Source organism: Sciurus carolinensis, chromosome 14 (genome assembly GCF_902686445.1).
Source record: "Sciurus carolinensis chromosome 14, mSciCar1.2, whole genome shotgun sequence".
NCBI classification, from domain to species: Eukaryota; Metazoa; Chordata; class Mammalia; order Rodentia; family Sciuridae; genus Sciurus; species Sciurus carolinensis.
The window spans coordinates 34,397,758-34,420,481 of NC_062226.1; the positions used below are offsets into that span (position 1 = coordinate 34,397,758).

At 38.7% G+C, this 22,724-nt stretch overlaps 2 protein-coding genes across 2 annotated transcripts in view; one reads left to right on the forward strand and one right to left on the reverse strand.

Moving 5' to 3' along the window:
• Tdrd7 (tudor domain containing 7) overlaps positions 1 to 21,874 on the reverse strand; it is a 64,464-nt gene extending 42,590 nt beyond the window's left edge. The window contains exons 1-6 of the mRNA XM_047524129.1: positions 21,719 to 21,874; positions 9,280 to 9,492; positions 6,783 to 6,924; positions 5,698 to 5,911; positions 3,832 to 3,905; positions 1,369 to 1,586 (exon numbers count right to left, since the gene is read on the reverse strand). Of these exons, the coding sequence (XP_047380085.1) occupies positions 1,369 to 1,586; positions 3,832 to 3,905; positions 5,698 to 5,911; positions 6,783 to 6,924; positions 9,280 to 9,486 (855 nt within the window). The 5' untranslated portion in view covers positions 9,487 to 9,492; positions 21,719 to 21,874. The remainder of the gene's footprint in view (positions 1 to 1,368; positions 1,587 to 3,831; positions 3,906 to 5,697; positions 5,912 to 6,782; positions 6,925 to 9,279; positions 9,493 to 21,718) is intronic.
• LOC124964072 (basic proline-rich protein-like) lies at positions 21,223 to 22,457 on the forward strand. Its single transcript, XM_047523992.1, has 3 exons — positions 21,223 to 21,333; positions 21,480 to 22,097; positions 22,256 to 22,457. Exons 1-3 carry the CDS (start codon positions 21,223 to 21,225, stop codon positions 22,385 to 22,387), a joined length of 861 nt encoding a protein of 286 aa, XP_047379948.1. The 3' UTR covers positions 22,388 to 22,457.
• The last annotated feature ends 267 nt before the right edge of the window (positions 22,458 to 22,724 follow it).

Sequence of the window (22,724 nt, forward strand, 5' to 3'; positions counted from 1 at the left end):
CCTGTTTTCTGCACTGCCTTTGAGATTGTCTGGCTTTGCTTATACAATAACATCAGTCCTAGCCATGCTAGCAGTGTTTGTTTTTCAGAAATGCGAAAGTAAATCAGAAGAAAGGGAAAATAACCATGGTGCAACCATTTAAAGCTCTTTCAAAAGAACCACAGTATAATAGCTCGAAACTACTTAACAGTAAGCTGCCAAAAATATTCAGAGGTTAAAAAAAAAAGTTCTGAAGAACCTCAGTAGACATTACCATGACTAGCAGTTTGGAGTATCCTAGACACAGTGCTTCCCAAAGCAAATCACTGTCACCTCACAACTGCTAGTGGTTCCACCTAAACAACCCTACCAAAGTGGAGCCAGACACAGCACACAGACAGGAAAGGAATACTGTACTTCTGCTTCATGGTTCACCCTGACTGGGCAGAAGATAATCATGCAAGAAAGATAAATTCAAGTGCTGAAAACAATAACAAAAACAAAATTAGTTAACACTGAAATGCGGGAGGAAACTGTCCATTTTAGGTCTTGCTCTAACATCGGTGAGGTAGGTACTTCCTCAAATCCCGTGCCTGTCAGAGGTGTTCTGGAACTCTGTAGACAGGTGGAGTAGCAAGGATGAAAATGTCCCCAAAAGTCATGAATTAAGCTACACAAATACTAGTAACTGTCATGGAGTAAAAAATAACCAGAAACATCAAGAAGTGGGTGTGGAGGTGCATGTGGATTTATGAAATTAGTCTCTATGTTTGGTTGAATTTTCTAATAAACCATTCTGATCCATTATCTTATTAATCTCATAAACTCCCAAGTATGAACAGGTATGGAAACTGATAAATCATTTTCTATTTAAAATTTTTACTCTGAAGACAGTTTGTAAATATTTTAAATACAAATACCATATTCATTTCAAAATAAAAGTAAGATAGTATATAAATAATTAGTCAAAGAACCAAAATTTATTCAGCTTAAAGTCTTTAAAAATGCTCAAGAACAAGCACTAAAAGTTGAGGCTAATAAAAAATTATTACTGGTAAGTTATTAAAATGGCAAAGCTATCAGTGTTCAATGGTAGTAGTTCAATCAATACAAAGTGGCATATAGTACATATAGTCAAACATTAATGCACTTTGAAAATAATTTAAAATGAAATATGTAACAGCAGCAGAAACAACACACAGTGCCCTCAACCTTGACATACTTCTCACATAAATAAGAACAGACGTGCTAATCTCAGAGATCAAGATTAACGAGGTAACATATGTACAGTGCATCATGCTCCCTGGATACAAGGTGGGATGACGAAAAACTCAGGTTGGAAAGCTGGAGGGAGGAGACACCAGAAGGGAGGAATAAGAAAAAACGTACCGTGCAAATATGAGGCCAGTGTTCAAACAGTTGTAAAATTCCTTGATTAAGGTCTTCTTTATATAACTCTTTGTAAAAATGTGGAAGTTTAGATATCCAAATGCCATTGTTATGCTTGTTTAGTATTTCCTTTATGCGGTTTTGAACCTCATCCATTTTATAAGTGTAAGAGGCAGGAGGCGTGACATTTGGTTTTTCAACAGTCTGATTAAAATTATCTTTAAATTAAAAAAATGATAGAATTAATGCTTAACAATTTAGATTATCCCCATTACCTAGCATTTATGGCTCCAGGCTTTGCTTTGCTGTGGGCTTGTGGAGGCCAAGAATCTTAGAAGGGGTAAGGTTTAAGCAAAGCAAACCCATGACAACCTCATTCTATTAGTCCTGAAATAACAGGTGGGGTCAAGAGATACCCAAAGGGGATCTTAGACCCTTCATTCTGCAGATGTTTTACAGTTTACTTTAAACATCAGGACAATCTTGATAAGTAAATAAGAATAATAAAATTTATTATTTAACCAACAATTTTCCTTCCTGCAACTAAGGTAAAATTTTGGAGCATAGGTATATATGCAATGCTGAATTTAAAGCTATATTTCACAGAGTGTAAGAATTGTACCTTAACAGTAAGCTCAAAGAATGATTTACCGAAGATAAAAAGTTGCCCAGGTTTTAAGATTATAATTTTCTCCTTTACTAATGAAAATGATTTCACAATACGCTGAGGTTCAAAAACTGATCCAGCTATAACATTCACCTAGCTGCAGTTTATAAACATGAATGCAGGCCTGAAATAGATAATAACTGAACTGTTTGTAGTTTCCCCAGGATTCATCTTTTATAGTTTGTATTTATGAAGTTGTGATTAGCTTTCTTACTCATATTTATTTAAAATTCAGAATGCCTAACTTCATATCTTAAGTCAAAGAAATCTGACAGTTCACTATATTTGACCGCTCTGATATTTTAAGAACTATCAAATTTATCCCAAACCTCTTCAAAATTCCACTGGAACACTGAATATATTAAAAATTACCATGTATGTGCAAAATATATCCATATTTTAATCAAACAGTATTTCTGCTGGGATCCAGTAATTTTTATTTTGTTTTAAATTGGCTGACAGATACATATAGACTGATATTGGGACGCTGGACTCTGAGGATGCCAGGAAGCCAAAAGGGGAGCTGTTGCTTAAAGATGCTTAGAAATTGATTCTGTTCTTCCCACCAGAGGCCATGAAGACCTAGACTGAGATTGGCATGGAAAACAGAGGTTCAGGACATCCATGTATATTTCTTATTAAGAATGTAGCTAATTTATTTAGGTTCTTTCCAAACAATAAAAGGACTGGAAAAAAGGAAACAACCAGTTCTTATAAACTGGCCAGACTCTCCTTAATGACAGTTGACCCTGCAAATACACGTGCTCTGTGGGACTACTAGAGTCACCTAAGCTCCTGTACCTGTTGGTAAACAAAAGGAAGTAACCCTAGACTGTCAGCAGGTAGGAGAGGAGATTGTATATATTTGTATATATTTCAGTCTGATGGGTGACCTGCAATCCTCCTGAAACAAGTCCTCTTATTTCCACAAAATAAGCTTATGCTAATTTAAAACTCTAAAAGGGAATATGACTTTATTGAGTGGTCATAGTTAAGAAAATGCATTCATAAAAATAATTCAGATAAACAAAAATCAAATTGTTCAATTAATTTCTATAAAACACTGGAGATGTGTTCTTAAGGGAAGAAAAAGAATTTCAACTCATTACTAATCACACTAAAAGGAGCAAATCATGTAAAAATCACATTTATGCTTCTTCTAGTATATAAGCACAGATTCAAAAATTCTGTATCCCTCACTGTTGAAGACAAGAAGATGAGTGGATGAATTTGTAACTTGTAGATTCTTTGACTTCATTATATGTGTCCTACTGTTTTCTTAATAGCACTTTTGGAATTTATACACTAAAGAATTAATTATACTCATATTTAGATGCTTGTGCTCATTACACATAGATTTTAGTGCCAATTTGTAAGCAATGGAAAAGCTGAATTTTTTAAATGAGTTTAAACCCCATATTTGTGTACTTTAAATCTGGATCAGGACATTTCCTGTAAGTGAGGCCTCAGGCAGCAAAGTCTTGGGGCCTGACCCCTAATCAGGGAGAGGGCGAGGAAGAACACAAGTATCTCTGGAGATGACACATGAACATGAAACAAAGTAGGTCTGGTATGAGGAAGGCCTGAAGTCAAAATGGTAATATCCTTGGAAGTATTATTTTGTCTTAGAATCACCTGAATTCATGATTTAAAGGAATCAGAAAAAAGGGAAAGAGAGGCATATTCCAATAAGGGGAAGGTGAGAACAAGCGTCAAAAGCCACCATCAGATACTTTTCTTAGGGACCAGAGGCTCCAGAAGCTAATATGTACCACGAAGATGTTTGGAAAACATACCACTCACTTCCTTAGTACAGGTTCTTGAGAGATGCATCTGAAAAGGTGGTGGAAAGGATGGCTTTGGGCTAAACCTAAGGTGTGAAAGAATACCAAGTTTTAAACACTTAAAACGTCCATGAATAGCAAAACAAGTCATTAGAATAGTCCAAAATGGGAAAAAAATGAAAAGTGAAATCTGGCATCATCTTTCATATTTTATATTTACCTAGAGAAAAGCGAGTTAAAAGCTAAATTACACTATTAGGCCTTTGACAACCTCTTTTAGAACATGGTAGTCAAGAGTTCCAAATAATCACCTTTCAAGGACTGGTAAAACAGTTTGAAACTATGCAAAGAATATTTTGAAATATAACCAAAAATGAAGGATTTCCACTTTAAAATACATTATAAAGTTAAAACATTTAAAATAGCTAGACAGATAAGTAAACAATAGAATATTACAAACATTAAGTTTACATTTTCTCTTAGCACATAATTAAAGTAGAATTTCAAAGCAGACAATGGAAGGATGGTTCAAATAACTATTTGAAAAAGAAGAAACAGGTCCCTACTTGATACTCTTTACCAAAATAATTTTATATGAATTGAATATACATAGGAAAAATTTTCCAAATACGAGGACAAAGAAACCCCCCCTCCATACCCCATTTTTGTTCATGTCTCTTTCCCCCACTAGACACTGAGAATATGAATTATTTATGATACATGCAAAGAAGAGTGGATACTGGAAGAATGATTGAATGAATTATGACTGAATCTATCAATGACCGCATTTTGCTCAGCAATACCCAATTTTCAATAGTATGAAAGACTCTAAAAATTCAATTCTTTGAAATAAAGCACATTTACTTGTAATAGTTTAATTCTAAAAGAAATGATTATAGGCTACCAATAAGCACTCATTTCATGTAATTATAAGAACATATTTGTGTATTAATATATGTAACTAAACAACAGAAGATTCCAAAAATATATAATACTCTTTATACCAACTTTTAAAAGTAATTAATTCTTCCTAAATATTCTAGCAGCTGGGGGGAGGATTCCTGGGAAATTATCTTTTGTGTGAAATGGAAATTTCCAACACTGATTTAAGAGATAGAATACAATAAATTTATTGTGAAAAGGCACACATTTTCAAATTGGAAGGATGGAAGAATGGGATGCCAATCCATCAATATCAGGGGTAGAATCTTTTTCTGTGAAGGATCCTATAGTAGCTATTTTAGGCTTTGCAGGCCATCCAGGCTCTGCACAACCACTGGGACTATGCCCCTGTGCTGCTTAGCAGCCACATGCCATATGTAAAAAGAACATGGCCATGCTTCTATAAAACTGTATTTAAAACGCAGGCAGTAACAAATGAGAAAACCATAAACCCAAAAGACGAAATAATTTATTTTATTGGGCTAGTGAGTGACAACACCCAAACTAAAGTTTTCAGGTTATCTTATTAATGCTGGTCTAGCCCTCTCTTGCATGGATGTCTGATGAAACTGCATACTTATGGGCATGATTATTGGCACAAAGTGGAATATATAAAGTTAATCAGATTTTACTTAAAACCTACAAAATTAATTATAATGAAAGGTTTTCAGAAAAAGGTAAGCTATGCTGAAAGAGCATTTTAGAACAACTTGTGAGAGCTTTAAAAATGAATTTTACAAGATTATCCACAGTGCATAGAAAATACAGAACAGAGATACATTCAGAGAACAATAGCCAGGAAAAGTGGATTACTTTCTCTACTACATGTGAACTTATATTAGATAAGACAGAGAGTCTTTCTTAATCTGAGATTTTTAACACTTTTTGATCCTAGGTTCATCAAACTTCTTCTTTTAGTCAGATAAGTCCAAATACCTGTTGTTGAGGGACATGGTCACATGCCTCTGCACTGGAATGTCTTTGAACACTTCACTTCCAAGAGTCGTGTGCATTGGATAAGGTGGCATTTCAACATCAGATTTAACTCCCAGGGCATTTCCTTTGTCTCTTAACAGTGTTGGATTAGGTTTTTTGCTGATAGAAAAATCCGAAGCAAATCCTGGTTGTCTGAGGGTTGCTTTTGGTTTTCCTGTGAAGTTAGGTACACATAATAGAATCAATTAGTTTCCTCAAACCCTACTTTTATCATGCCACACCACTAGCCAGAGGTTTTCTGTGGGTCTCTATTCTCAAAACAGTCTGTAAGAACACGAGGAGGGGCCCCCGGAGGGCTGCTGAGTAGAAGCGGAGGACTGGAAGAACTCAGCAGGTGAGGCTCTTCACTTGCCCTCTCGTCACCACTGTGGCACCTCTGAGGGAGCCACCTCACATTCTCATAACTACAGCATGGTTCTTCCATCTCTTCTCCGTCAATCCAGATCCTACCCACTGCTCCAGTCTAGGCTCTTCTCCCTTTCGCCACAAAGCCCTCCACTGCAATCTCTCTCACAGTGAAGGCTGCTAGTCCCAAATGCTCATTCTGACATTTAGTCATCTATTGCTTCATGTTATTGTTCAACTATTCCTTGAGAACGTGCAGTTCTGGAACCGACTGTAAGCTCCCTGAGGTAAATGGGGTAAACAAGGGCTGCACTATCTAGGATATTTGTTCATAATTCATGTTTTTTTGAAAATAGAGGTCTTGTATCAAAAGACATAATCTGTTAAATAAGACAACAAATCATAGGTTCTTAGTTTTATCCAACATTCTGAATGAGGCTTCCCCTCAAATAACCCAAAAGAAAACTACGCTTTTCCAACACAGTTAGTAACTGAGTCACTTTCTAAGTCATGCTCGTCCTGTTCACTTAATCATTCAAATAGCAATCCTAGTTCCTGACATGCAGATGTTAACAAATAACTGGTGTTTACCATGAATACAAGCAATATTTCCAGAATTATTTGTGACAATATATTCATGGAAAGGTTAACATTTCTTAACCATATATAAAAAGTCCTACCTTCTAGAAAAAATGGCATGGTTTTCTTCACTCTCATCTGACAATTAACTTGCCTCCCAGTTTTCCTTTTAGAACTCCTCTGACGAGCCACAAGTTGAGCAATCCTTGCAGTTTCTGTGCAGGCCACGGCATAGCAGGTAATCTGTTCAACAGGGGCAGGGCAAGGAGAAATGGTTCTCAGGGGTGAGTGCTGCCTTGGGACCAATTTATAAAAATGGGTCTCACTGAGCTTACTGGTCCCAAATCAAACTGCATGCAAATACTCATCTCTCTCTCTCCTTGGCAATAACAGCACAAAATATATTTCCCACAAAAAGAATCAAATTCAAACAAGTGTTTATTAAACATCTACAATACAGTAGGTACTATAGGATTAATAAATGAACTAAAAGAAACCTGTGATCTGCATATATTATCTCATATAATCCATGTGATATGCTTTATCCCCATTTTACAAGCAGAGGCTCAAGAAAGTTAAGCCACCTTCCAAGTTATACAGAAGGCATTATTTTTGAGTTCAAAGTGTGTTCTTATAACTACTATGTTGCATTGCCTCTCTCAAGACCACTAAATCCTAGTCTTGCCCCTGCAACAAAATCTCAGCATTCTCAGTTGTAAACAGGGGTGGTATAAACCATTGTTTCTCCAACTGTGTTCACTGGAGCCACAGAATTGCCACTGTGAGGGCAAAACAGAACAAACTTAAACTGCTTAAAACACAGAGGCTCAGCTTCTGATGTTTTATTTAAAAAAACTGGGAGCCAGGTGTGGTGGTACATGCCTATAATTCCAGGGACTTGGGGAGGCTGAGGTAGGAGGATTCCAAGTTCAAAGATAGCCTCAGCAATGTAGAGAGGCTCAAAGCAACTTAATCAAGACCCTGTCTCAAAAGTTAAAAAAATAAAGGGATGGGAATGTGGCTCAGTGGTTGAGGGGCCCTGGGTTCAATGCCTGGTACCAAAATAATAGCAATAATAATAATAATAATATAAAAATTGGTGTGATATATAGAATATCAGAAAAAGTATTGAAGCATGGAGACTTTAGATGATCTCTAAAGTCCTATTTAGTTTACAAGGCTTGGAATCTTAAGTGGAAATCAAGAACAGAAAATCAATGAGGATTTATGCCACAGCCAAAACATGTTCCTACTCTTTGGTCCAGTATTTCTATTCCTGAGAATATATTACAAGAACATAATTCAAAAGAAAAAAAGCTATCTATCCTAATATGTGTAACAAGGAATATTTTAATAGTTAAATACTAGAAACAGGTGAAATGTCTAAAACAGGGTGCCAAATTTTATTTAAATTATAGTACAGTAACTATATAAAGCATGATGAATTTATTAATTAATCCTGATGTGATCATTCATGCATTCAACACATATTAAGTACCAACAATGAGGAGTAAAAAACTCCCAGTCCTTCATTTTCAAGAAATAGGAAGGAAAAAGAGAAAGGTAAAGAAAATAAGTAGAAAATACTGTGTCACATGTTACAATGATGTATGGTTTAAGTGGACAGAAAGAACTTAAAGATGCCAAAGTATATTTTATTATTAATATATAACTAAGTTATATTTTATCTTATAAAAATTACTGTAAATAGATGATCCTCCCCTCTGAAGGCTCTCCTAATCCTGCTTCCCTCTTCCTCCCAGCCACCACCAAACAGAGGAACCAATATGTAAGTTTGGGTGAGAAACATACCAGACTTATTCTGTGTATTTACGTATGTAGAAATGTACCCAACAAATGACGGGAGGGGAGAGGTGTTTTCATTTGTCTTTTGGGTGGTGTCTGTCCACATCTATCATACTGTACAAAGGGCAAGAAGTGACACTGTTGAGACAGTGAAAATGCAAAGACTTATCTGCTGCCACCATATGACTCATACTACACATAATTTTCTTCTGGAGAAGTTGAAGGATTTCAGTGGGAAAATAATATGATCGTATTGAAGTGAAGGAAAGAGTGGACAGGGAGAGTGGCTGGGAGGCCCCTGTAATATAAAGTGATGAGTGATCAAGTAGGGAATGAGCGAGGTGCAGATAGTAGGGATTACAGTGAGTGAGGCCAAAGGATGAGAACTTAAAAATGCCTATTAACATTGAAAGAGAGGGGGGAAAAACCCCTGCCTATTAGATGTGATCTGAAGGTCATCAGTGATCTTGGCAAAAACAGCTGCAACAAGTGTGGAATGGGCAGGTGTTGTTTAGGCAGTTAAAGGCCTCCAGTACAGCTATTTATTTAAATGTTGAAGTTGGGCAAACTATTTAAGTGTGGTTAAAATTCCATTTGTACAATGAAAGGAATCTGAAGGGCAAAACAAGACATGAGAACCCCCACTGTGCTTTGGACACTGTTCTCTCCATCACTACTGCCTTTAGCTGGTACTTTTCACTTTGACTTCTGTCACAGGAATAGGACAGGAAGTGCCAGGAAGGTCAACACAAATTGGTTTGATTCTTCTGACATGCACAATTGCCTTCTTACCTCTCCAGATCTACTGGTCTCTATCCTGACAACTGCTGGCACACTTCTCAGATAGGCTTCCAGAGTAGGGTAACCTAGCTGTTTGAAGGGGATCCAGTCTCCAGTCAAGGAGCGGTATTCTCCTTGGAGCCGGGGTAACGCGATCCCGTTCTTATGAGACTGCAGAACAGCTCGCAGCATCTTTGAAACCAGATCTGCCTCCAGCATCTTCACCTACAAGAACACAGTAGCAGGTTACTGTGTTAGTCTGTGAATTCGAATAGGTTTCAGAGCTGAATCCTGTTAGAGTATACCATAAATCAGTTATGAGTACTTTTTATGTGATTATCCGGGAATTAACTGCTTATGGTAGAAAGCTCAGCTGACCTGAGAATGCAGGGCAGGCAGAAAGAACAAAGGAGCCCAGGGAGGGTATACTTTAGGGAACATTCCCAAATAGGAGGAGGCCTGAATGGAGTACTGACAGGCAAGAGGGAATCAGTCAGACCAGAAGGAAAAGGCTGGTCTGTGAAGGAGAACATAAAAAAGGCCAAGAAAAAGGGACCAGAGAGAAAGAAGTAAAAGAGGCAGCAGCTTATCCTGCAGATAAAGGGCGGAATGAATCAAGAAGAATGGCATGCTCAAAAGTGTCATGAACAGAAAAAAGAGTTGAGCAAAAGAAAAAATGAAAAGTGAATTTGGATACTTAGGAAATAAAATGTGGATCTTGGCAAGAAGTTTTATTTGACAGTAGCAGGCATTTTTTACAGTTGACCATTTATATTTTCTTTGGACTAATGATTACAAGTTGCAGAGAAAAACAGAATGGAGCTATATTCAGAGAATAAAGTTCAAGCAGCTAGGAAAAATGGCTTAGGAGCTTACCCTTTTACTAAGGGAAAGGAAGGCAAGCCTTGGTAATTTTCCTTCTATAATGGGTACAACAGAACTTTCTGGGATGAGGGAAACATCTTGTATCTGTGCTGTGTGTGGTGGTTGGGGGCACATGGTTCTCAGCACCTCAAGTAGATGACTGAGGAAGTAAGCTTTTCATTTAATTTAAATGTGGCTAGCAGCTATTGTATTGAACGACACAGAATTCTAGGCCAGCAGCTTTTTTCTTTCTCTGTTTTCTGGTAGAAAAGAGAAAGGAAGAACAGCAATATAATTCTACGGATTTCCACATTTGTCCATTTTAAAAAGGAAACAAAATGTCAGTTCATTTGGAAGGGGGGGTCTCTATTATAAAGATGATACTTACATGACAGCAAGTCTTATCTAGCAAATGGAAATCCAAGCGTTCATTATGTACTTCCCTCAACTAAACATTAACTCTCTTCAAATTGTCACCAACAACATTTAGTTAATACTACAGTCTAGGAAAGTCCTATACTAGGTCTACATTCTTATTGTTTCCATAGATAAATAGATGTACGGATTTCACATATACATAAAATCACACACACACAAATCTTTAGGTATAATTTATTAAAGTAAATTTATTTTATGTGTTTGAATTGTGAAAACTGTATACACCCAGGTAATCATCACTGTAATAAAAAGTTATTTCCATCACCAAAAATGTTCCCTCATGTAGGATACATAATATATATATAAGAGCAAAATGTACAATGATAAAACAAAACATGAGATAGGGGAATAGGAAGAATGCCACTGGAAGGTTCTTAAACTACCCATGAAGAAATATATTATTTGAATGACGACTGTGACAAAGATGTATGCATTTTAAATCCTATGGCAACTGCTAAATAAAAATTTTAAAAGAGGTGTAACTTATTAAGTCAGTAGTAAAAATAAAACAGAATTAAACAATACTAATTCCCACCTACTCAGGAGGCTGAGGCAAGAGGATCACAAATTTGAGGTCAACCTGGTAATCTTAGTAAGAACCTGTCACAAAGTAAAATAAAAATAGCTGGGGATATAGCAATTCTCTAGCATGCATGAGGGCCTAGACTTAATACCCAGTACTAAAACAAAACAAAACACAATAAAGGGCAAGAAAATCCCTCATAAAACTCACAAATGAAATAAAAATAAATCTATACTCAAAAGCAGGCAGAAGTTTAAAAAAAAGACAGATAAAAAGCAACAACAACAAAAAAAGGCAAAACAGGAAACATCTAGAACACTTAACACTATCCATACCATATCAATATTTACATTAAATGTAAATGACTGAAATAGCCCAATAAAAAGTTAGAGACTGGCAGACTGGTCATAAAAGTCAGACAAATCTATATACCTTCAAACAATCTATTTTAAAAATAAGTACATAGGTTAAAAGTAAAAACAGAGAAAAAGATGTTCCAGGCAATACTTACTATATTAATAGCTGAACAAAGAATATTACCAGTGATAAAAAGGAACATTACACAACAACTAAACAGCTGCACTGTACAATAAAGCTTCAAAACACACAAACCTAAGAACTGAAAGAATAAATTCACAACCATGGTAGGTCACTTCAAAAGGCCTTCCTTAGTAATTGAGAGAATCAGCAGACAAGTCAGTAAGGATGAAGGAAAGCTGAACAACATTTTCAACTAAACTAACCTAATTGATACTGACAGAAAGCATATATATGCTTTTCAAGGGCATCAAAATGGAATGGAATAGTCACCAAAATAGTATATATTCCACCACTTAAACCAACATTCAACCAATTTAAAATAATTAAAATTATACAAAGAGCCAGGTGCAGTGGTGCACACCTGTAATCCCAGCGGCTTGGGAGGCTAAGACAGGCAGATAAACCGTTCAAAGCCAGCCTCACCAAAAGCAAGGCACTAAGCAACTCGGTAAGACCTTGTCTCTAAAGAAAATTAAAAATAGGGCTAGGAACGTGGCTCAGTGGTTGAGTGCCCCTGAGTTCAATCCCTGGTACGTTCTCCCAAAAAATTTTACAAAGAATATTTTGTGACCAGAACAAAATTAAATTAGGTTATCAGTAACAGGTAAATAGACAAATCTCATGTATCTGCAAACTGAACAAGATACAGTTCTAAATAACCAATGGTCAAAGAGGAAGGCTCCCCAAACTATTTGAAAAATACAATTTTAAATAAATGAAGACATAATATATAAAAAATATAAATTGAATACAATTCAATCATTATTTAAAGGGAAATCTATTGCATTATATGTTTTGAACATTAATAAGGAAGGTGCCAAATCAGTAGTCTAATATACCTTGGAGTGGGGGAAGCAAATTATAGTAAAAACAAGCAGAAGGAAGGAAATAAAGATGAAAGCAGAAATCAACATTGAAATGATGAATAGATCCGCAGTGCAATTTTAAAACAAGAGGAGGAAATAAAAAAACCAAAACTAATTATTTGAAAGCATCAATGAAATGGATGAACTTCTAGGAAGATGAATCAAGGGGAAGAGAAGACACAAATTACTATTAATGGGACTGAAAGAAGGGCCATCAATACAGATCCTGCAGACATTAAAAAGGACATTAACTGCCAATAATTTTGGTAACAAGTGAAACAGATAAATTCACTGAAAGACACAACTCTAAAAGATCACTGAAGAAGAAATAGATAATGAGTATTCCAGGTCTACTAAACAAATTGAATTTATAGTTAAAAAGATCTTCACTCAAATAAAACTTAAAGCCCAGACGGCTTTACTGGCAAATTTACCATTTATGAAACATCAATATCATTCTTACGTAAACTCTTCCAGAAATGAGAGGGAGGGGAACATTTCTGAATTCATTCTATGAGGCTAGCATTATGCTTATACCAAAACCAAAGAAACTACAGGAAAAGTACAGACCAACATCCCTCATTAATATAAATACAAAAATTCCTAACAAAACACTAGCAAATCAAATCCAACAATAAGTAAAAGGCTTAACAGTTAAGGTGTATTCTAAGAATGCAAGGTTGGTTCAATATTCATGAGTCAATCAATGTAATTTACTACATCCATAAACTAAAGGAGGTTAAAACATATGCATATCAATTGGTGAAAAAAACCCATATTTGACAAAATTAAAGCTTGATTTATGATGAAAAATTCTTATAAAATAAGAAAGAATAAGAGGAAACATCCTTAACCTGCTAATGATAACCTGTGGAAAAACCCACAGCTAATGTCATATGTAAAATGAAAGAGTAAAGCTTTCTTTGAGAACAGGGCAAGAATGTCCGTGGGTCACCATTCCTATTCTTTATCACACTACAGGTCCTAGCCAAGCCTTAAGGTTGATTTTAAATCTTTTTATAAATTTGTATTAATCAAAATACTGTGATATTGTCAAAAGGATAATTAAAGATCAATACAGAATACATAATCCAGAAATAGATTATTATCCAGAACACATAACCCACATATGTGATTTTCAGCAAAGGTACTAAGGAAATTCAATGGAGAAAATTCAACAAATAGTGCTACTATCTTTAGTCATCCATATGCAAAAAGTGAACCTCATACAGTATATAAAAATTAACTTCAAAAAATCATTTAGCCAGACACAGTGGTGTGCATCTGTAATCCCAGTGACTCAGGAAGCTGAGGCACAAGGACTGCAAGTTCAAGGCTAGCTTCAGCAATTTAGTGAGAACCTAAGCAATTTAGGGAGACCCTATCTTAAAAAACAAAACAAAATAAACAAAACCCTAGCCTGGTGGCTCACACCTGTAATCCCAGCAGCTTGGGAGGCTGAAGTAGGAGAATTGTGAGTTCAAAGCTAGTCTCAGCAAGGGTGAGGTGCTAAGCAACTCAGTGAGATCCTGTCTCTAAATAGAATATAAGGGCTGGGGATGTGGCTCAGTTGGTACAGTGCCTGCCTCACAAGCACAAGGCTCTGGGTTCAGTCCCCAGCACCACACAAACAAACAATAAATAAATAAAATACGAAATAGGCCTGGGGATGTGGCTCAGTGATTGAGTGTCCCTGAGTTCAATCCCCAGTACCAAAATATAGTAAATCATTCAGGCCACAAATGAAAAGTCTAATACTGTAAAACTTCTAGAAAAACACATAAGAATAAATTTTTGTGACCTTTGGATCTCAACAAAATTTAAAATTTCTGCTCTTCCAAAGGTTGTTAGGTAAATGAAAACAAGCCACAGATTGCAAGAAAATATTTTCATAACACATCTGACAAAGGGCTGGTAAAACCACATATAAGCAACCCTCAAAACTCAACGATAAAACAAAAAGCCCAATTAAAAATGTGAAAGATCTGAATACATAATTTACTAAAGTAGAGATGCAGATGTCAAAACACACACACACACACACACACACACACACACACACACACACCATGAAAAGATGCCCAGAAGCATTAACCAGTAGGGTAATGCAAATTAAATCCACAATGAAGTATCACTACACATATATTAGAATAGCTTAGTTTTTAAAACTAAAATGAAGAGTAACTGGAATTCAGATACATTTCTGGTGAGTGTGTAAAACAGTACATTGAAAAAGTTTGGCAGTTTCTTATGAAGTAAAGCATACACTTCCATACAATCTAGCAATCCACTCCTAGGTAACTGCCCACAAGAAAAGATGATGTATGTCCACAAAAACTTGTACATGAATGTATATAACAAAATTTTATTTGTAGGGGAAAAATGAATCTCACCAACCAATGGAAATTCTATTACTAAAACCTAACAGAACCCCCAATATGAGGAAGATCTGAAAATAGGCCTCCTGACTCACTTCATCTTGGAAGCTAATCAGAGGCTTCTTTTACAGGTGGCCCTACAAGAAAGCCTACTCTTTCCACCCTCAGAAGAACAGTTTTCCATCACTGTCTCTGAAAAGCCCCCTCTATCTTCCTTATTTCTGCTCTAAAACAGGGGCCAGCAGGGATTTTTCCCAAACAGAGCACTTACTTTGGGGTTGTGACCAGACTGATCGTCACAAAGCACAGTCAAAGCTGGGAAGCTGTGTCCAATGCTTCATTAATCCCACCCTCTCTGAATATATTCCCTTCTTTCAGGTCACAGACTGTAAAGACACAGTAAATGTCCTCTGGCCCCTACGCTAACTGTCCCATCCATTTGTCCCAAGGCTCTTGGTTCTGTTTCATGGAGATGCAAGGAATACACTGACAGTGAGTACCTAAGAAATTTAATAACACGTTAATCTGTGTGGAACAGAAGTGCTCATCTTTATTTTTCACTTCCCACCCTATCCAACCTCATGCTGGCCTATCTTTGCTTCTGGGCAATTGTTATTTTTTTATTTTTAAATTAGATTCCCTGACCTGACGTGGAAAGGTTCACGCCACACATTCTTCCTGCTCTCACATTCCCTTTAGTGCACTTATTATCACAGTTAAAGTCCATATTTTAATACTTCTTTCAATAGTAAAGTTGCTGACAAACAGGTGATAAGCTTTGGTTTGGTTTAGGGGGAGGAAAGAGGACTGCAGAGGGTTATGCCTATGCCTCCTTTTGCTTATGTGCCCAAAGTTTAACACCATTGTGCAAAAAATGCTCACTGCCTGGGACAAGCTCCTTCTTCTGAGACTCAGTCTCCTTATCTGTAAGATAAGGGGTGGTGTCAGTATTAGTGGCTCTAATTCCTCTACTCTCATCACCAAATGACACATATGAAGATGGACAGGCTGATATCCACAACTCCCCCACTCCTCATCACCTCCATGTCGATGCCCTAGTCCTCACCAACATCTCTTGGCTGGATTGGGGAATCTTCCTCCTAGTTGGTCTTTGCTTCCATTTTACCTCCTATAATCTATTCTCCACACCACACTCAACAGCCAGAGTGATCCTTTCATATTACAAATCCTATCATGTCACTGTTCTGCTCAAAACCCTTTCATGCTTCCTGTTTGAGACAAGAGGTCTTTACAGTGGCCAAAGTCTTTATAATGACCTAAGGCCTCAACAATCTGTGTCCGTTCCTACTTCTCTGATCTCAATTCTTCCTTCTTTTTTCTTCCACTCAGTCTATTACACCTAGCCTGGGCTCCCTGCTTTCCCCAGGTACTCTTTGGGTGACCTCACCTCAGGGCCAGTGGACTTCCATTACCTCTACTGGGAAGTGGAAGTCCACTGGTCCACGTGGTTCACCATCTCACCTCCTTCAGGTATTTGCTCAGATGTCGCTTTCTCGGTAAGGCTTTCCCTGGCCAACCTATTAAAAATCTTAACTGCTATGCCAGCTATCCGGTACTCTTGACTCCACTACCCTGCCTGCCTTACTGATCTCCTTAGTAGTCATCATCACCCTTCAAATCCCCTCTTCATTTAATTTTACTGTTTGTCTCCCCCACGAAAGCAGAGATTTGTGTCTGTCTTGTTTGTGGAACCCCTTGGCCCAGCCTGTAACAAGAACTCAATGAATATACATTGAACGAATGAGAAATTTTCCATTTACCTAATACCACTCCTTCTCTCTCCCATTCAGTAGAATATAGCATAATGTATGTGAGCTACTGAAGGATAAACTTCAATAATATTAAAATTTATTTTCAAATGTTAATGATGGTTATAAATTACATGATATAGCCACTGTCACCAAATTGTGGTGGAGAACATCTATTTCTAAGCCTTCCCACGCAGGGACAGAGTTCACAATAAGCAGCCCCCATCAGAGTCACAGCATCACTGCAAGGAGTGAGCAGTAAGCACTGCCTGAATGTTAAGTGTATTACCCTTACACAGACTTCTCTATCTTCCAAATAGTGTGCAGATATTGCTGGAATTCCCAAATATGTACTATTATTACATCAACAAAGCTTCTGGTAGTTATATATTTCATCAATCAATGAATACTAGAAGTATAAATATTGGCGTATGAGGTTTCACAAAGGCTTTTAAAAAGTGACAAAAGGATCCCATTCTTGAGAAAAGGAGGAAGTAATGCCTGGCTGCAATATGCAAATTAAGTCCCCTTGGCCTTTTTCTAAAGTATACAATATTTTATGGGCCACTACAACTCTATCTAGAAACAACTTTTGGAGGGACCTACAGACTGTAAGCTGAGGACCTTCAAACTGGTGAAAAGCAGTTAAGTGCAACAAGACCTAGCAGGGTAAACAGGACTATCTCAGATGTATGCTGTGTTCTCATGCATGACAATCTCTTTCAGTCTGGTTTGCAATTCCCACATTAGCTCTATCACTTTAGGCATTGACAGAAAGTTAAAACTTAAAAATATTATTTTCTAAATGCTCTGAGCTTCATTAAATCCTCAGTTATAATGACTTTTTTTTTTTTAGATTTTCGGAGTACAATGATAAAAGCACTGGTATACTGGAGAATTTCTAGTGCACCATTAAATCTGAAATATCATAATTTCCCCAGATATTCTCATTCTGCACCATAAACACACTTACGAACTGCCAAGTTTGTTAAGAAAGTCAGTGGATCTCCAAGATTTCTCACTCAATAAGCAAAAAGTCCCTTACTGTTTTGGCAAAGGGTCTTGTTGTAGAGTACCTGCTAGACCACAATTCTATGCCTGGGTACAGGAAAGAAGCATAGAATGAGACCCCAACCTCAAAAACGGGGAGCTGGGGGAAGCATGAAATACTAGTTGGTACTTCAATACCATCTTCTCCAAACTCTGCTGTTTACAAATGAGGAAACTGAATCACAAGAACCCCTATCTCCTGTTCCCAAAGTAGGGCTTCTTTTCAGACAGTTGCTCCTAATATACAGAACTGGCTTCTGGAAGCAAACCCTGACTCAGAGAAGACTAACGGCAACCTGGAAGGATGTTTAGTGATCAGCTCCAAAAACATGAAACAGGGACCTGCAACATTTTGATCAAAGTTTATGTCATCCAAATTCAAAGGAATTGCCAACTATCACAAAGATTCAATTATGACACCTGACGGTTCCTATTTTTTGGTGGGGGAGGTAACAGGGATTGAACTCAGGGGCACTCAACCACTGAGCCACATCCCCAGTCCTATTTTGTATTTTTCATTTAGAGACAAGGTCTCACCAAGTTGCTTAGGGCCTCACTGTTGCTGAGGCTGGCTTTGAACTTGTGATCCTCCTGCCTCAGTATCCCAAGCTGCAGGGATTACAGGTGTGTGCCACCATACCTGGCTTGACAGTTGCTTATATTCTTTACCTTTTCTCTTTACTATACAATTCATTGTGAGTGCCTGAAGATGCTATTAATGTACAAGAAGTAGGGCAGGGAGTAGGAGCAAGCAATGACCTTTAGGGAAACAAGATTTAAATGACTTAACATAATTCTTAATACATTTGAAAACTGTGTTTAGTAAATTCATAGTTTTTCTCTTTAACACACCTGAAAATGGCTTAAGAAAGTCTCATTCTGAAGAATCTGGTTTTGATGTATCCTAGATAGATGCCTGTTACCATTGACTGATTCTTCCTGGGGAGTCCTAGAACTATGGCTGCCCAAAGGCCTTCACTGGAGCTAATAGGTTCTATGCTTTCACTTCTCAACTTTTTCCAACTGTACTATTTGGCTGAACTTCCTTAGGCCAGCACTAAATCCCAGAATACATCTGAAGAATTATTAGGGTAAACTGAAATCATGCGTAATTTCTCTTACCTTCTTTAGTTGCTCTCTTACCTTCAGCTGGTCAACTTTGAAGTATTTGAATATCTCCTTAGGGAATATACTTCTGGTAGCTGGCTGCCCTTTTCCTTGAAGACATTATTTTAGCAACAAGCTGGGATCTTAAGGTCCCAGAACATCTGTACTGAGAGATTCAGATATCGTCCAGGCCAACTCAAACCCTTAATCTTACAGAGAGGGAAGGGTTTTGTCTAAGTTCCTCACCCAATGATTTCTCATCCTGCCTACAGTTTAACATGCTATCTTCTCTTTTCAATTACAGTATACTTATTACTACCTTTTAAAGGAAAGATAGTAATTAACATTCATCAGTAGCAGTATATTTTCTTAAGGAGCAGTTTTCCTTTTTATTCTTGTGACTTCAAGTTCCAAATTATTCGTACATTTTTTTCAGTACATAGCATGAATGTATAAGTAAGGGATTTCTATATATCTACATACTACAGGAAAAACAGCTGATGATAGAGTGGCTTAGCCTGAGTTTGTATCTTAACATTAGTTTTGCTACTAATTACCTATGACCCTTTAATCAAGTTACTTCAGGTCTCTTTTTTCACAGGGAAGATAAAGAGGGTGAGTAACAGCTGAAATTCTCAACTTTCTTTGGATTTCCATCAAGACTGAAATGGGTCCAAAGAGCTAATGGAAACTAAGAGTTTCCTTACTCAGGACAAAAGCCTGTATTTTAGCTAAAATACCAAGACTAAATACAGACTAAAATACCAAGATTGCTTTGAAGTCGTACTGGGTTTGTTGGGTTGATCAGAAGTTCTGACTGGCATTTGTACAAGTCTTCAACTAAAAATTATAAAATTAATTAATTACTTTTAGTTTATTTGAAAAGTAATCTTTTAAAAATATTTGGATCATGGGGAAATAATAAAAAGAATGAAGCTTCCAAAAGCAAAGAGGTGGCAGTGAAAGGGAAAAGAGAGTTCGCACAAAGAAAGAAAAACAATTCACATATATATGAATTTAAATTTCACTCCAAACACCAAGAAACTTTCTATCCCATGATAGTATCCAGAGGCAATGTATTTTTCTATGTCAAATGTCAGTTTTTGCAAATAGCACTTGATCAAACACAAAGAGTTGGGTTATAAAGTATATTTTCTTTACATTCATATTAAGTATCAATTAGATTATATTGCCCAGCTAATTTAAAGGAGAGGTACTTAAAGGAGTTTTAATCTCTTGATGCAAAATACAATAGTACATTCAGCCATGGTCAACCAGTACGCTTAAAGGATATTTGCAGGGATTACTTTTCACTTCCAGTCTATAGGGACTGAAATCCAAAGGTACTGCCAACTTCTGCCTCACTGTTTTTAAGTAGCAAAAAAGAGGCTGTGAGCCACCAAAAGATCTGAATCAAGGCACAGGAGATGTGAGTTCTGACCCATCGGGTCCTTGGAGCAATTCTCTACCACCAGCATTAAGTACTCTGCATGTAACTGATGCTCAACGAGTGTCAGTTGAGTGGAACTGCAAAACTCTCCACCATGTGTCCATTTTTATTATACAGAAAACTTAAAAGATCTTTGTGTCCCTGCCCTAAACCTGAAATCTAATTATGTAAAATATGGGCAGTTGGCTGGGAAGAACAGCCTTGACACTGCTTGACTATGAGTATGAGCTAAAGGATGTACAGTGGTTATTCTGAAGCCTTGCAGAGTAAGTTAAATGTTTCCCCGTGATACACAGTAAACCAGGCTCAGAGAAAGTATGTAATTTATTCATGATCACATTATTAGTAAGCAGAGAAGCCCAGATTCTACTCCAAGTCTGCAAAGTCCACACAATTTATAGTATGCAACATATTTGTAGTATGCAACATATTCAAACCTAGCAAGCAAGAGCCAAGGATTTGGGTCTTAGTTTCACTTTTGCAACTAAGTTGATGCAGATCTCTAGGCAGAACCCTTTTCTGCAATTTTTCCATCTGCACAATCGAGATAGTGTTGGGGCTGATAAATTAACTACTAGATCAGTGGGGTTTTGGTTTTATTTTATTGGACGGTTATCAGAATCCTTTCGGAACGGGACTTTTGCTAAGAGTTATTTACATTCCCTGCTCTTTGAAATTATCTGCAAGTGTATCTCTTGGTAATTAATGGAAATGTAGCCTTTAACTGGTTGGGAGCAAGAAAAGATGTGCCTGCTCCAAGTTCCCACTCAGCAAGTTGAGGCTGAGAATTTGCTCTGTTGGGGAATGTTGGCGAAAGTTAAGAAACAACTTATTCGCGGATCCAGGCTTCCCTTCCAGGTTGGTGCTTTGTGTCCACCCGTTGCTCACGGTTGAGAGGAACGGATAGTGTGCGCCCTGCATTTCTTGAGCGGCGCACGGGCTCGTCTCGTGAGTACCAAGACGCTAGAGGATGCCGGCAGCTTTAAGAAAACTTAGAGCCGCTTGTAAAATACGTGGGTTCAAAGAGCCAGCAGCCTGGGGACCCGAGGCTAGCGGCGAGCCGCAGCGGCCCGTCGCGCCGGTACGGGAAGCACTTCCTGGTCAGCATCTCCCGCCCTCGTCCACGCCCCCAGTGCCGCATTTCCCACTGCACCGAGCTTCCGAGCCGGCAGGAGGGTAGTCCGGCTCCCGGGGGAGCGCCCGGCCCGCCCCGAGCGGCCGGGGTAGGGGTCCCACCAGAGATTTGAAACACAACGCTCTGGAACTCCAACTCCCCCGGCGCGCAGCCCGCTGCCCAGGCGTCTGACCCGGGCACCCCTGCGGCTGCAGGGAATAGGTCCCGGGCCTGCGGGAGTCCCGCCCGGCCTCTGTCCCGCGGGTGATCCAGGTGCGCCGCGCCCACCCGAAACCTCGCCCGCCGGCGCCCGGCACCTGTCGCGTCCGGCGCCGGCAGGACCTACGCTCACCTCGTCCCGGGGACCCACGGCCCGTCTCCGCGCTCCTGGGCTCGGCTCCTGCCGCCGTCTCCGCCGGGGTCCCGCCGCGGCCGCCGCCCACTTTCGGTTTCCCGCACGGCCGGAGCCGCTGCCGCGGCTCGGGAATCACCTCAAGCCCCCGCCCCACCCTGCTCGGCCCCGCCCCGCGCCGCGCCGCCCCGCCCCCAGGGCAGCCCGGCCTGGCTCTGCGCACGCGCGGGCGCCCCGGTCGCGTCGGCCCACGCCGGCGTCCGCGCGTGGGAAGGGAAACCGACACCGCCTAGCGGTTTCTGCGCGTGCCCACGCATGGGCCGGCGGCGGAAGACGGCTGCGGGGCGGACGCAGGCGCGCCTCCTCGGGGACAGCGCAGGTACTCGCGGCTCGCAGGGCCCGGGATCCCGCAGGGGGCGTGGCGGCTCTGTCCCAACCCTGGGAGCTCCTGCTACCGGCTTCTCCCTCCTTGCATTTATTCAGCTCTTGCCCATCCTTTTCTTCAACACCTGGGAGAGTTACTTTTTATTCTTCTAGATATCCACCTGTCCGCTCAGATGCCAACTTTTTTCTCCAAGCATCACTTTTTCAAGGACGATGGCCAACCTCCTTCCCTGGCCTCCCCATCCTACTTCTCAACCTCGTTACCTCTCCTTCGCACCTATCTAGTACATTATAGGTGTTTTATTTATGTTTTTATTTTCTACTATTGTAAAATTAAAGCTCTTTTGATTGTGGGGATTTTTGTTTGGTTTCATAATGTATTCCCTGAGCCTAGGATTCTGCCTGGCACATGATAAGCATTAAATAAATGTTCCTCAGATTTGTTCGTTCATTCTAAAATTATCAGACACCTGATATTTATTTGCGATGCTTTTGCAAATTAATCCCAAGAACTTATCAAGCATCTGCTTTGCATTCCTTCAGCCAACGTTGAAAATTTTTTCTGCATCATCCCATATACATTTACTGAGAGCTTGTTAGCAACAGTATTTTTTTTTTACAT

What these genes read in the sequence shown, in the direction of transcription:
- LOC124964072 (XM_047523992.1), top strand. Translation starts at nt 21,223, where the DNA reads ATGCCGGCAGCTTTAAGAAAACTTAGAGCCGCTTGTAAAATACGTGGG. An exon ending in CGCAGCGGCCCGTCGCGCCG is followed by an intron (nt 21,334 to 21,479) that starts GTACGGGAAGCA and finishes CGGCCGGGGTAG; the next exon opens with GGGTCCCACCAGAGATTTGA. An exon ending in CCTCCTCGGGGACAGCGCAG is followed by an intron (nt 22,098 to 22,255) that starts GTACTCGCGGCT and finishes TTATTCTTCTAG; the next exon opens with ATATCCACCTGTCCGCTCAG.